Below are 10,625 nucleotides of genomic sequence, written 5' to 3' on the forward strand. Positions count from 1 at the left end.
AAACTCATCAAAGTCAATAAAATAAACGTTTTACACAGAAACGTGTTCAAGAAACAATCAAAGGTTCTCTTTGGTCTCAGGTAAACTTTCCTCACCTTCACTCAACAGTTCCTAAAGTTTTCCAGCAGCGCCGCTCCGAACATTCCAGACATCCCTCCAGCTTTGTTACACAAACGCTGTTTATCTGCTCAGCCTCAGGAAACGAATCCATCACAAAAGTTCAACACGAGAAAGTCGCATGTCTGACATTTTTCTGCCTTTGAAATATTTTTGACCTCAGGGGGCGAGTGAAGTCCGTTTATCCATCCAGGTGATCAGGATTTAGTTTTAGAACGGGTTTCTGTGAAGGAACTCTGAAGAGGAAACGAAAGTTTACAGCCACTTTAGAATCTAAAGTCGTTTGAAAAAACTTTCAAAGAGACAAAAGTTTCTTGGTAGCAGGTTTTAAATGATCCTCCAGCCTGAAAAGTTTCCTTGAAACGACAGATCGTCTCCATGACGATCGCACAGATGAAGCTGAAATAAAGCAAGAGGAGGGACACGATTAAAGGCTTTCTGCTCTGAATTGTAGAGAAATGATCAAAGCTGGAGAGCAAAGGACAGTAAAACACAAAAACACTCGATCAGATCTGAAATAAAAGCTGCAGCTTGATTGTCTTGTTGGTTTTCTGCAGGAAAAACGGAAATCTACAGGTTTATTCTTGTGGGACATCTCAGACCGCATCACATCTTCATTGTTTGGATTCACTTTTTATTGTTTTACATCACTAAAGACGTGTTTCTTTTAGGATAAAAAATAAAACATTTGAAGAAAATCACTAAAAAGAAGTAAAATGATCCGTCCATGCAGCAGCTAATTTATATTTAACAAGAAATCTTATAATAAATGATCAAATGAGAAATGAGAAGCATTTAAAAATCTAATGGTTAGATTGAATTATTGTCCGTATTTATGCTTATTCTAAACAAACGGTTTGGATGTTATGAGTTCTTATGAACCTAATTGGACTTTATTTTGAATACAGTGACAGAGAACTGGGGTAATAAGTAGAAACGACTCGTTTAAGAACAAATTTTCAATCTTACAATCTCAATAAATCCTCATAAATCCTAAAACTAGTGGAGAATAAATCTACATTTTTGTTAATTACCATAAATGCCACTTTAAAATCTCATCTTAACCAAAAATTTGAGGGAAATTTGAGCTTTTTTGTTTGAGTTTTTCTGTAATTTAGAGTGTCAAGCAAAAGGATTTTGGGTCATTTTAATAATATTTTTATTATTTCTAGATTCTGACTCTTAATGAGACAAAAAATTCTGGGACAAAACTTGTAAAGAGTCGATGAAAACGAGGTTTTAATCTTTTCAAGGATCAAACCGTTCGGAGAAAACTTCAGTCACGGGTTTAACGAGAGCATGGATTCATAACCAGCAGGTTTCCTTCTCCACTTGGTTCTGTGGAGGTTTTCTGCTTCAGAGATCCGTGTGGTTCTGTGCTGCAGGTGGTGGACTGTTCCTGGGACGAGACGGTGAAGATCTACTCTCCCGCCTGCCTCTCCAATGGAAGTCGCAGCTCTGCAGACGAATGAGCTGCTGCTGTTAGTGGAGCTGTAGGGTCAGGAGGTTCCTCCCATGAGGGATGGAGGGAAGATGTTTCAGGTAGAACATAAACCATGTGAGACTGTAGACACACAGATCAGATAACCTCTGGAGCTGCAGGTCCTGTAAATCAATCACGTCTTTGATTTACGTTTTCTCCTTCAACATGTCAACAGTGGAGCATCTGATCATCTCTTTCTGTTCAAATGTTTCTACTGATATGAAGAGTTAAGAATTAACTCCAAAAATTACGTGTTTTGAAAGATGAAACAATAAAGTTTTGTGTTTTTGAATCTGTTTTTTGAGTTATTTCCATAAACAGCAGCTGAAAAGCGTTCTCGTGTTTCCTTCCTTGGATCGCAGTACGAGTCCCACGATTGGTCAGTCAGTCACGACTCATTTTAAAATAGACGACGAATTTAGGTGTTAATTATTAAAATAATCGACAACTAATTTAGTCGTCGATTAGTCGCATCTACATCGACGGTTAGCATAACAAACGACTAAGTCAGTGGAATAGTCACAATTGTGTGGACTGTTAGCATAGTCGAAAGCTAACTAAGTAGCTGATTAATCACGACTACTCCGACTGCTAAAGTCGTGACTAGTTTAGTATTCGATTAGTCACGACTACAGTATATCGACTGTTAGCGTGGTCAACAACTAAATTATTAGCCGGTCTACGACAATGACGAGTGTTAATAAAGTCAATGATTCATTTAGTCACGACTATGTCGAGTGTTAACAGTCGAGGTCCACCCTCAGGTTCTGCCCTCGTGTCTTTGGGCGACGCGTTAATCCTCACGTCATACGAGTCCCGTCTGGATTAAAGCTCCTGCTGGATGCTGAGCCGGAGACGTCCGTCCTGCAGGAAAGCTTTGGAAATATTCCTGACGTCTTCATCAAACGTTTGTGTTTTTGGCTGCAGCTCAACATCAGACGGAACACGACTTTCAGGAGGAATTTATCTCCTGTAGCTCCAAACCTTCACTCCTCACATCTGCAGTGAACTCCACAGTCAGGGATACTTTGAAGGAGAACAGACTCACAGGAAAAGCAGAACAAATACAGTCAATTTGTGTTTTGGTGCCTTTTGTCAGCAGGAATATTGTGTAAAACTATAAAAGTGTTTGTTGACATTTCTGACCACAGAATGAAGGATTACATGTTCTAATCTCTATTACCTCCAGTTTTCCGGACAAAGACTCCCTCCACTCCGTCTTCCTCGGTTTGGCCCTAATCTGCTGGAGTCTGAAAGAGTCTCCTCTAATTGGAAGCTTTTGCTCGCTGGTTGATAAGGGTCGCCCCCCCCCTCCCCCCTCGTGGCTTAGAAGCTGATTTTCTGATGAAATATTTCAATTAAAATCTTCTCCGAGTCATTTCCATGCCTGTTAGGAGCCGTGATGTCTCTGTTTTCCACTGACGAGGAAGAACCAATCCAGAGAAGAAAACCGACTTATTTTAATGAAGCATGAAAATGATCACGTATTCACTGATTTTTATTTATGATTTTTATTGGAAATCCAATACTTTAAGGAATTTAACACAACAACGTTTGTTCAGGTTTTTTTCTGTATTTTCTGAAAGATTTCCAGGAAACTTTGTCCCCTCCCAAAATATTCACAATAAAATCCACATTAAAACATGATTTATTCTCAGTCCACGATGGATTCATGTTTTGGTTTTTACTCCTTTATTTAAACAGGAAGTCCCTTTGAGCGACAATTCACCAAAATAAGACTGTAAAACAGACGAATGAAAAGATCAAATGAAATGTTACAGTCTAAGATGTTGAGTCATTTCAGATATTGGAACTGTCAAAAAAAAAGTCAAATTCAGGATTTGAAGCAGCAACCTTCACTTTGAACAGTAACTTTCTTTGTAATTTTGTTTGTTTAACAGAACCGAGTTTGATAGAACAGTTGATGTAAGTTAATTAAGCCTGAATTAAGGTGTTAATAGATATGTGTCACGTTGCATTACTAAGTGTATCACTTATAATTTAACGATACCTCGTGTACTACTAATCATTAATAATAAATGTTGCCTCATGTGATTCCTCAGAAATACATGTTTTTAAGGCTTTAACGTCTAAAGTTATCATAAATTATGATAAAGAATGCTTTGAATAACTTGAAATTTTTCAGAACAATTTTCTTTTCTAGGACCTCATAAGACGAGAACGTTAAGTAACTGAATGAAACTAAATTTGGATTGTTTAAAGCCTCACTCTGATAAAATCGTGTTCTTAACGTGTTCTTGTAGAACATATTTGCAATGAAAATTCAGATTAAAATAGTTTTCTATTCAAATGACTCACGAGAAAATGAAAAAATGCAGTTTGCAAAAGATTTGTGATGTAGAAACTACGATGGGCGGGGCCACAAGCTTCTGGCTCCGCCCCATTCTGATGCATCCACCTGCAGACAAAAACTACAACAGAGTATTAGGGCCACCAAAAAAAAGGTCATATTAGAAGATTAAAAGATGTAAATTTACAATTTTAATCTTGTAGATATACAAGTTTTTTCTCGTAAATTTATGAGATTTAAAGTAAAACATTTAATTTAATTTTAAAACACGTAAATTTACAAGAAAAAAAGTCATAAGTTTAGCCTATTTCTTTCTAAGTCATAAATATACAACTTTATCATCATAATTTAACAGTTACAACTTTTTCCCCATAAATTGAGAAGATTTAAATTCATATTTTTTTGTGGATGGAGCTAATATTGGCTAATGTTAGCCTGATGATGTGAGGAGCTGTGAAATAGCGAGAGAGCATGTAAACAGGAAGCTCTCTGTAACGGGTGACAGGAAATGGGGGCGGTGTTGCTCTGTACTAACATACTCCCCCACAACACAGCCACTCTGCAGAAACTATGTCCTAAACACTACCCAGATTTTGTTTTTCGTTTTGGCTAATAACGGCATAACCATAATTTTTAGGCACAGGAATTGATTTAAAAAAAAATGAACTAATTAATTTCAAACTGGGGGGGAATTAATTGCAATTAATCGCAGACCTAACGTGAAGCGCCGAGGCAAAGCGAAGGACTGTAATTCATTTGTGTTAATAATATTAGCGTTTATTCTTTTTGATTATTCGTGTGTGTTAATGTCCTCAAATGAATATGTAGATTGCAAGTTAAATATTAAATGTAAAGTTAATATTTATAACGTAAAATCCATAGAGAAGGGTTGGAAAATAGATAAAACATGATCAAAATGGGACTTAAGGACCTCATGAAAAATGATTTTTCTTTTGTGTTTGGGTAAAACAAAGAAAAATGATTCCATCAATGGAGAAGTTGAAATCAAAACACAATTAAAATATTTTATTCCAGCCTCCTAATTGCCCTTAACTTTGTATTTTATGTATTCATTTTCAGTGAAATGTCAGCTTATGAGACCGATCTGGTGTGTTTAAGTCTGATGTCATTTTCAGCTTCAGGACAAACAGAACAAACAGATTTCTGTCTCTGAAATGTTACAGAAGCTGCTTGAAGACGCGCGTCTGCAGGGATGGAGCAGCATTCTTCAGAGAGCAGAAAAGACTTTTTAGCTGAAAGTTTGGATTTTATTCCATTTTAAATCCGTTTATTTGTCAATTTATGGCTTAAAAAATAGAAGTACTTTGTTGTCAGTCTGTATTATACCCATGAGGTCATTGTGATGCTACAAATGTAAAAAATCCGGTGATGTAAAGGTGAAACCCCGCCTCCAGTGGGCAGAGCCACGCCCCCTCTCCACGCGCTCCTCCCCCTGATGCTCATCCAAAAGGCGCTGCGGCAAAATGTCATTCCAGAGAGTGGGCTGAAGGAGGACAGACTCTCCTCTGCTGCTGCTGCTGCTGCTGCTGCGGTCACTCCGGGTCCTCCTCCTCCTGTTCTCCTCCTGTTCTCCTCCTGTTCTCCTCCATTCCTCCTCATCTCTGTCTTTAAGGAACACTAACATCTCAGGATCTCCTGGAAGAAGAAGAATGGAGCAGGAGCAGCAGTCCATGATGTGACCTTCTCCATCCCCACTTCCCGCCTTTTCCCACACTTTTCCTCCCGGTGCCGGCGCGTAAACCCCCCTCCCCCTCCCGGCCGTCACTTTCAGAACTTTTGGGTCCTCCGGTCCCGCAGGAGCCGCCATGGACGTCCTGAAGAGTCACCTGTTGGGGGTGTCGGTGGCCGTGGCGCACGGCGTCTTCTCTGGATCTCTGAACATCCTGCTGAAGTTCCTCATCAGCAACTACCACTTCACCTTCCTGACCCTCATCCAGTTCCTGACCAGCTTCACCGCCGCCGTCACCCTGGAGACCCTGCGGAGGCTGGGGAGGGTGCAGATCCCCGCCTTCAACATGCAGCTCTCCAAGGTAAGGCGGGAAACGGAAGAGCTTCTCATGAAAAGCAGAAACACACAATCATCTCGGAATTTCACTTAGATGTAGGAGATGTTCTGCGGCTGCGCAGAACCGAATAAAACTTTGATCCTTTCTCACTTTTTTCATGCGTAAAATGTTGCGTAAAATGCGCGCAAAAGGAAACAGGAATCCAACGCGTAAAGAACTTTTTCATTTCTTTTGAATGATTTCAAAACAAAATGTTTGCAAAAAGAGTTTTGTTTTATTGCACAGATTTTAAATATTATATTCCTTTAAAGAGTTTTCTCCTCTGATGGACTGAAGATGATGCGGTCAATGATGAAGATCTCTGCAGAACTCCAAGAGCTCGAAAGGCTCCATCTTTGAGCTTCTATGAATAAATACAAGTAATTAGTCATTTAAAACACATTTTTATGAATAATTTTGTTTTTCTGTGCGTTTCTGACATTAGAGAGTTTTAAAAAATGACATTTTAATACGTCAAAAAAGAAAAATTCCTGTTTAGTTTTTATATCAAATCTGTCTGTCGCTTCTTTCTTTACAGATTGAAAACAGAAATTCATGTCATTACAAGGTGGAGGCAGTATCATAATGGGGGGATTTCACGACATCAAATAGAGTCAAAGAAACATTTTTATGTCTTCGCTCTGTCAGCCTTTAGTTTTAATTTATTTATTTCTCATAAAACAATTAGAAAAGATTCAAACTTGTTTTTTGTGACAGTGAAATAACAAATAGAAAGAATAAAAATGAATATTTCTGCCCATTTTACCAAATTACTTTAAAGAAAGAAAATTATTTTTTAGACAAAATAACGAGTGGAAGATTTATAAAATAAAAGGTAAATATTTGTATTTGTGAAGCTTCAGATGAAAATCCTCTAATATTTGTTTGTCTTCTGTAACAAAAGTCATAAAAAGAGCTAATTTATCCGTCAGATCCGTCGCTCGTTAAGCCCTAAACTTTATTTAATGTCTCGTTATAGACGTCGCTCACACTCGTTACGTTTTTCAGCAGACTCCTGGCTGCAGCTGCAACACTAGCATTAAAAAAGCTGTTGTTGACAAACTTCATACGACGTTAACTTTAAAAGAAAGTTGTCAGTTAAGGAATAGAATGAAATAATTGACATGTTAATTCATTGATGTGTGTTTTATTTTTGCTTGGGATTTTTGGTTTGTGTGAGTTAAAAATGTGAAACTAAAGCCTTTGAAAGTAAAAGTCCTCAATAAAATACCACAAATAAATTAAAATCAATATTTTTTTCCTCAGAAATACTTCTACATCAAACATTTCAAGCTTCTTGAATCACCAACAAAGTTGTTTTTACTCCTAAGCATCACAGCAGACACATTTATGAATTTCACTGGGTCCATGTGAAAACAAGCAACTCTGCTGCTCATTTATCTTTGGCCAATCACAGTCCAGGATTTGATGACATCACAGGTTCTGATTGTCCTCTGGGAGTTTGTTCTACATCTAAACGAGACGATTTCAGTCAAACTTCCACCTTTAGACGATGTTTGTCATAAATATGTTGCATTTCGTTCAGTTTCACCTAAAGAATATCCAGATCAAAGTAAGAAGAGAAGCTCCTCCCCCTGTGGTCGGTAACGCTGCCGTCTGTCCCTGCAGGAGTTCGCCTCGGTGTGCATCCTCTCCACGCTGCAGTCCACCCTCACGCTCTGGTCTCTGCGTGGGCTCAGCCTGCCCATGTACGTGGTCTTCAAGCGCTGCCTGCCGCTCTTCACGCTCAGCATTGGCGTGTGCGTGCTGCGGAACGGCCTGCCGTCTCCAGGGGTGGTGACGGCGGTGGCCATCACCACTGGGGGGGCCGTGCTGGCAGGTGAGCGCCACAGTCACACGTTTCCTCATAACTGCAGACTTTTACTGCAGAGACACTTTTGATGTCAGTCTCTGATGTTCTTTTGAGTGACAGGATAAAGTCTCATTAGACTGAACGAGCCCAGATCATCAGCCTCCCTCCTCTGTGCCCTAAAGCTGTTCTGTTCTGTTCTGTTACTGGTAGATGACTATTTTCTCAAATGCAAACAATAAACCGATCTTTCTGAAAAGTCAGATTTTGGAGGATCTAAAATGTCTTATTAGATTAAAAAAATAATCTTATGGTTTAGATAATTAAGATTATTTTTTTTATTCTTTAATCTGTTGTGGTTCATTAGTTTATTTCATTCTTTGTAAATGTTGCCACCTTTTAAAATTCTCAGATTCTTCTCGATTTCCTTCATTTGTTTTTTTAGTCACACCTGAAGAAAAAGAGAAAAATACAAAAAAAATCATGAAAAACTCTCAAAGAAACAAGTAAAAGATGAATAAATGTGCATGCTGGTAAATATGGGATTATTCTACCATTTAAAACAAACAAAAGGAGGTTTGTGTTTTTAATTACATCTTTCAAAGATTTCTGAGGTGAATAAAAGGAAAAACAGAAACATGAACAATGTGCAGCAGTTTCTGTCATCCGTAGGAAACATTATTTTTCTTTATCTTGGACTAAAATAGGTCATGAGAAAGTGACCTCCAGCATTAATCCTGCATTAATGAAGCATCATCGTCTAGAAATGATCATAAATTTAGAACAAAGATTAAATATTCCAGCGAGTTCAGGGTTTTGAAGTGTTGACAGATTAAGATCTAAGACTTAAATGCTAATATTTCAGGATATTTTTAACACATAGAATCCAAACGGGGAAAAAAATCATTAAATAGATTATTTTTTATGTGGAATCTTTTTATCTGTGAAGCATTTTGTGTTAAATTTGTTTTAGAACTGGAAAAGATTCTGCATTTTTGGGAACATCTATTCAATTCAATTCAATTCAATTCAATTTTATTTATATAGCCCAAAATCACAAAGAGATTTGCCTCATTGGGCTTCAAAATATAAACAATAGTTAAAAACTAAACAGACTACATAAACTGGTTATCCCTGCCCTTAGACCCTCCCTCCCGGTAAGGAAAAACTCCTAAAAAAACCTGAGTCAGGAAAAAAGAAGAAACCTTAGGGATTCCCACATGAAGGAGAGATCCTATCCCAGGACGGACAGGCGATACCAGAACTGTTAAAGACATCTAAATTCTGATCTGGATTCCTTCTGCTTGGTTCATTTAATACAAGTTTTCTTTCTGGTTTCTACAGAATTCTGAAAAAATTGAAAGCCTTAAAATACTTCTTTAAAAAAAGGAAATAGAACCTTAACAAAATAAAGGAGGTCCTTTGATTAGAGATCGACAAGAACCAAAACAATATCAATTGAAACAAAAGTTTTCAATTTTTTTTAATGAAAAATTGAAGCCACGCCCCTCTAATTTTCCTGAGACTTACAGGAAGATAAAAGCATTTAACATTTTATTTTCCTGATAATGGAGGACATATAGAAAACATTTTAAGCAAGAACACGAAAATAAAACATAAAAGTAAGAAAGTTTGTCTTGGGATTAAACTACAAGACTCTAATAAAAAAACTGTTGTGATTATTGCAGTGAAGACTGTCAACTGAACCCAAATTCAACAAATTAAAATCGATTTTTTTGTGACAGAATTTTGTTCACACAGTACAGTAATAAAGTATTTTATGAGAACCTCAGCTCTTTCTGGACTTTGTGTGGTTTCTGAGCCGGACATAGATCACTGAACGCCATGTGAATGGTGGCTCTGACAGATGCATTATGGGAAAAGGGAAGGACTAATAGCAAAGCTTCCCTCTGCCGTGTTGGGTTTCTGTTTGGAGACACTGGTCCGATTGTTCTCAGAGTCAGAGCGCTTGCGGCTGTGGTGCAGATTCAATATTTTATTTCGCTGTGCCTTCACATTTTTAGAATTTTAGAAAAATCATGTTGGTTTTTGGAACCATAAATATGTGAAACCTGTTTTGGGTTCTAATGACGGTCCAAACCACCAAATCTGAGAAGCAGGACTGAGTTTTTATGAAGTTCAAGCTGTTCTACCTGTTCTCCTCACATTGGTTGGTTCTCCTCATGTCGGTTGGTTCTCCTCATGTCAGTTTGTTCTCCTCATGTCGTTTTGTTCTCGTCATTTGGTTCTCCTCATGTCATTTGGTTCTCCTCATGTCGATTTGTTCTCCTCATGTCGGTTGGTTCTCCTCATGTCAGTTTGTTCTCCTCATGTCAGTTTGTTCTCCTTATGTTGGTTTGTCCTCTTCATGTTGTTTGGTTCTCCTCATGTCAATTTTTCTCCTCATGTCATTTGGTTCTCCTCATGTCGTTTTGTTCTTCTCATGTCGGTTGGTTCTCCTCATGCCAGTTTGTTCTCATCATGTCGTTTTGTTCTCGTCATTTGGTTCTCCTCATGTCGATTTGTTCTCCTCATGTCAGTTTATTTTCCTCATGTCATTTGGTTCTCCTCATGTCGATTTGTTCTCGTCATTTGGTTCTCCTCATGTCAGTTTGTTCTCCTCATGTCGATTTGTTCTCCTCATGTCAGTTTGCTCTCCTTATGTTGGTTTGTCCTCTTCATGTTGTTTGGTTCTCCTCATGTCAATTTTTCTCCTCATGTTATTTGGTTCTCCTCATGTCATTTGGTTCTCCTCATGTCGATTTTTCTCCTCATGTTATTTGGTTCTCCTCATGTCATTTGGTTCTCCTCATGTCGATTTGTTCTCCTCATGTCAGT

At 38.0% G+C, this 10,625-nt stretch overlaps 2 protein-coding genes across 2 annotated transcripts in view; both read left to right on the plus strand.

Moving 5' to 3' along the window:
* The window catches only part of LOC112158013 (peroxisomal targeting signal 2 receptor), a gene marked incomplete at its 5' end in the record, with an annotated part of 19,497 nt that extends 17,605 nt beyond the window's left edge, over positions 1 to 1,892 (plus strand). The window contains 1 exon segment of the mRNA XM_024291170.1: positions 1,503 to 1,892. Coding sequence (XP_024146938.1) covers positions 1,503 to 1,589 — 87 coding nt within the window.
* A 3,115-nt stretch (positions 1,893 to 5,007) lies between these two features.
* Positions 5,008 to 10,625, plus strand: part of LOC112158012 (solute carrier family 35 member D3) — an 8,610-nt gene continuing 2,992 nt past the window's right edge. Inside the window, exons 1-2 of the mRNA XM_024291169.2 lie at positions 5,008 to 5,962; positions 7,607 to 7,817. Coding sequence (XP_024146937.1) covers positions 5,738 to 5,962; positions 7,607 to 7,817 — 436 coding nt within the window. The 5' untranslated portion in view covers positions 5,008 to 5,737. The remainder of the gene's footprint in view (positions 5,963 to 7,606; positions 7,818 to 10,625) is intronic.

This window comes from Oryzias melastigma, linkage group LG24 (genome assembly GCF_002922805.2).
Source record: "Oryzias melastigma strain HK-1 linkage group LG24, ASM292280v2, whole genome shotgun sequence".
NCBI classification, from domain to species: domain Eukaryota; kingdom Metazoa; phylum Chordata; class Actinopteri; order Beloniformes; family Adrianichthyidae; genus Oryzias; species Oryzias melastigma.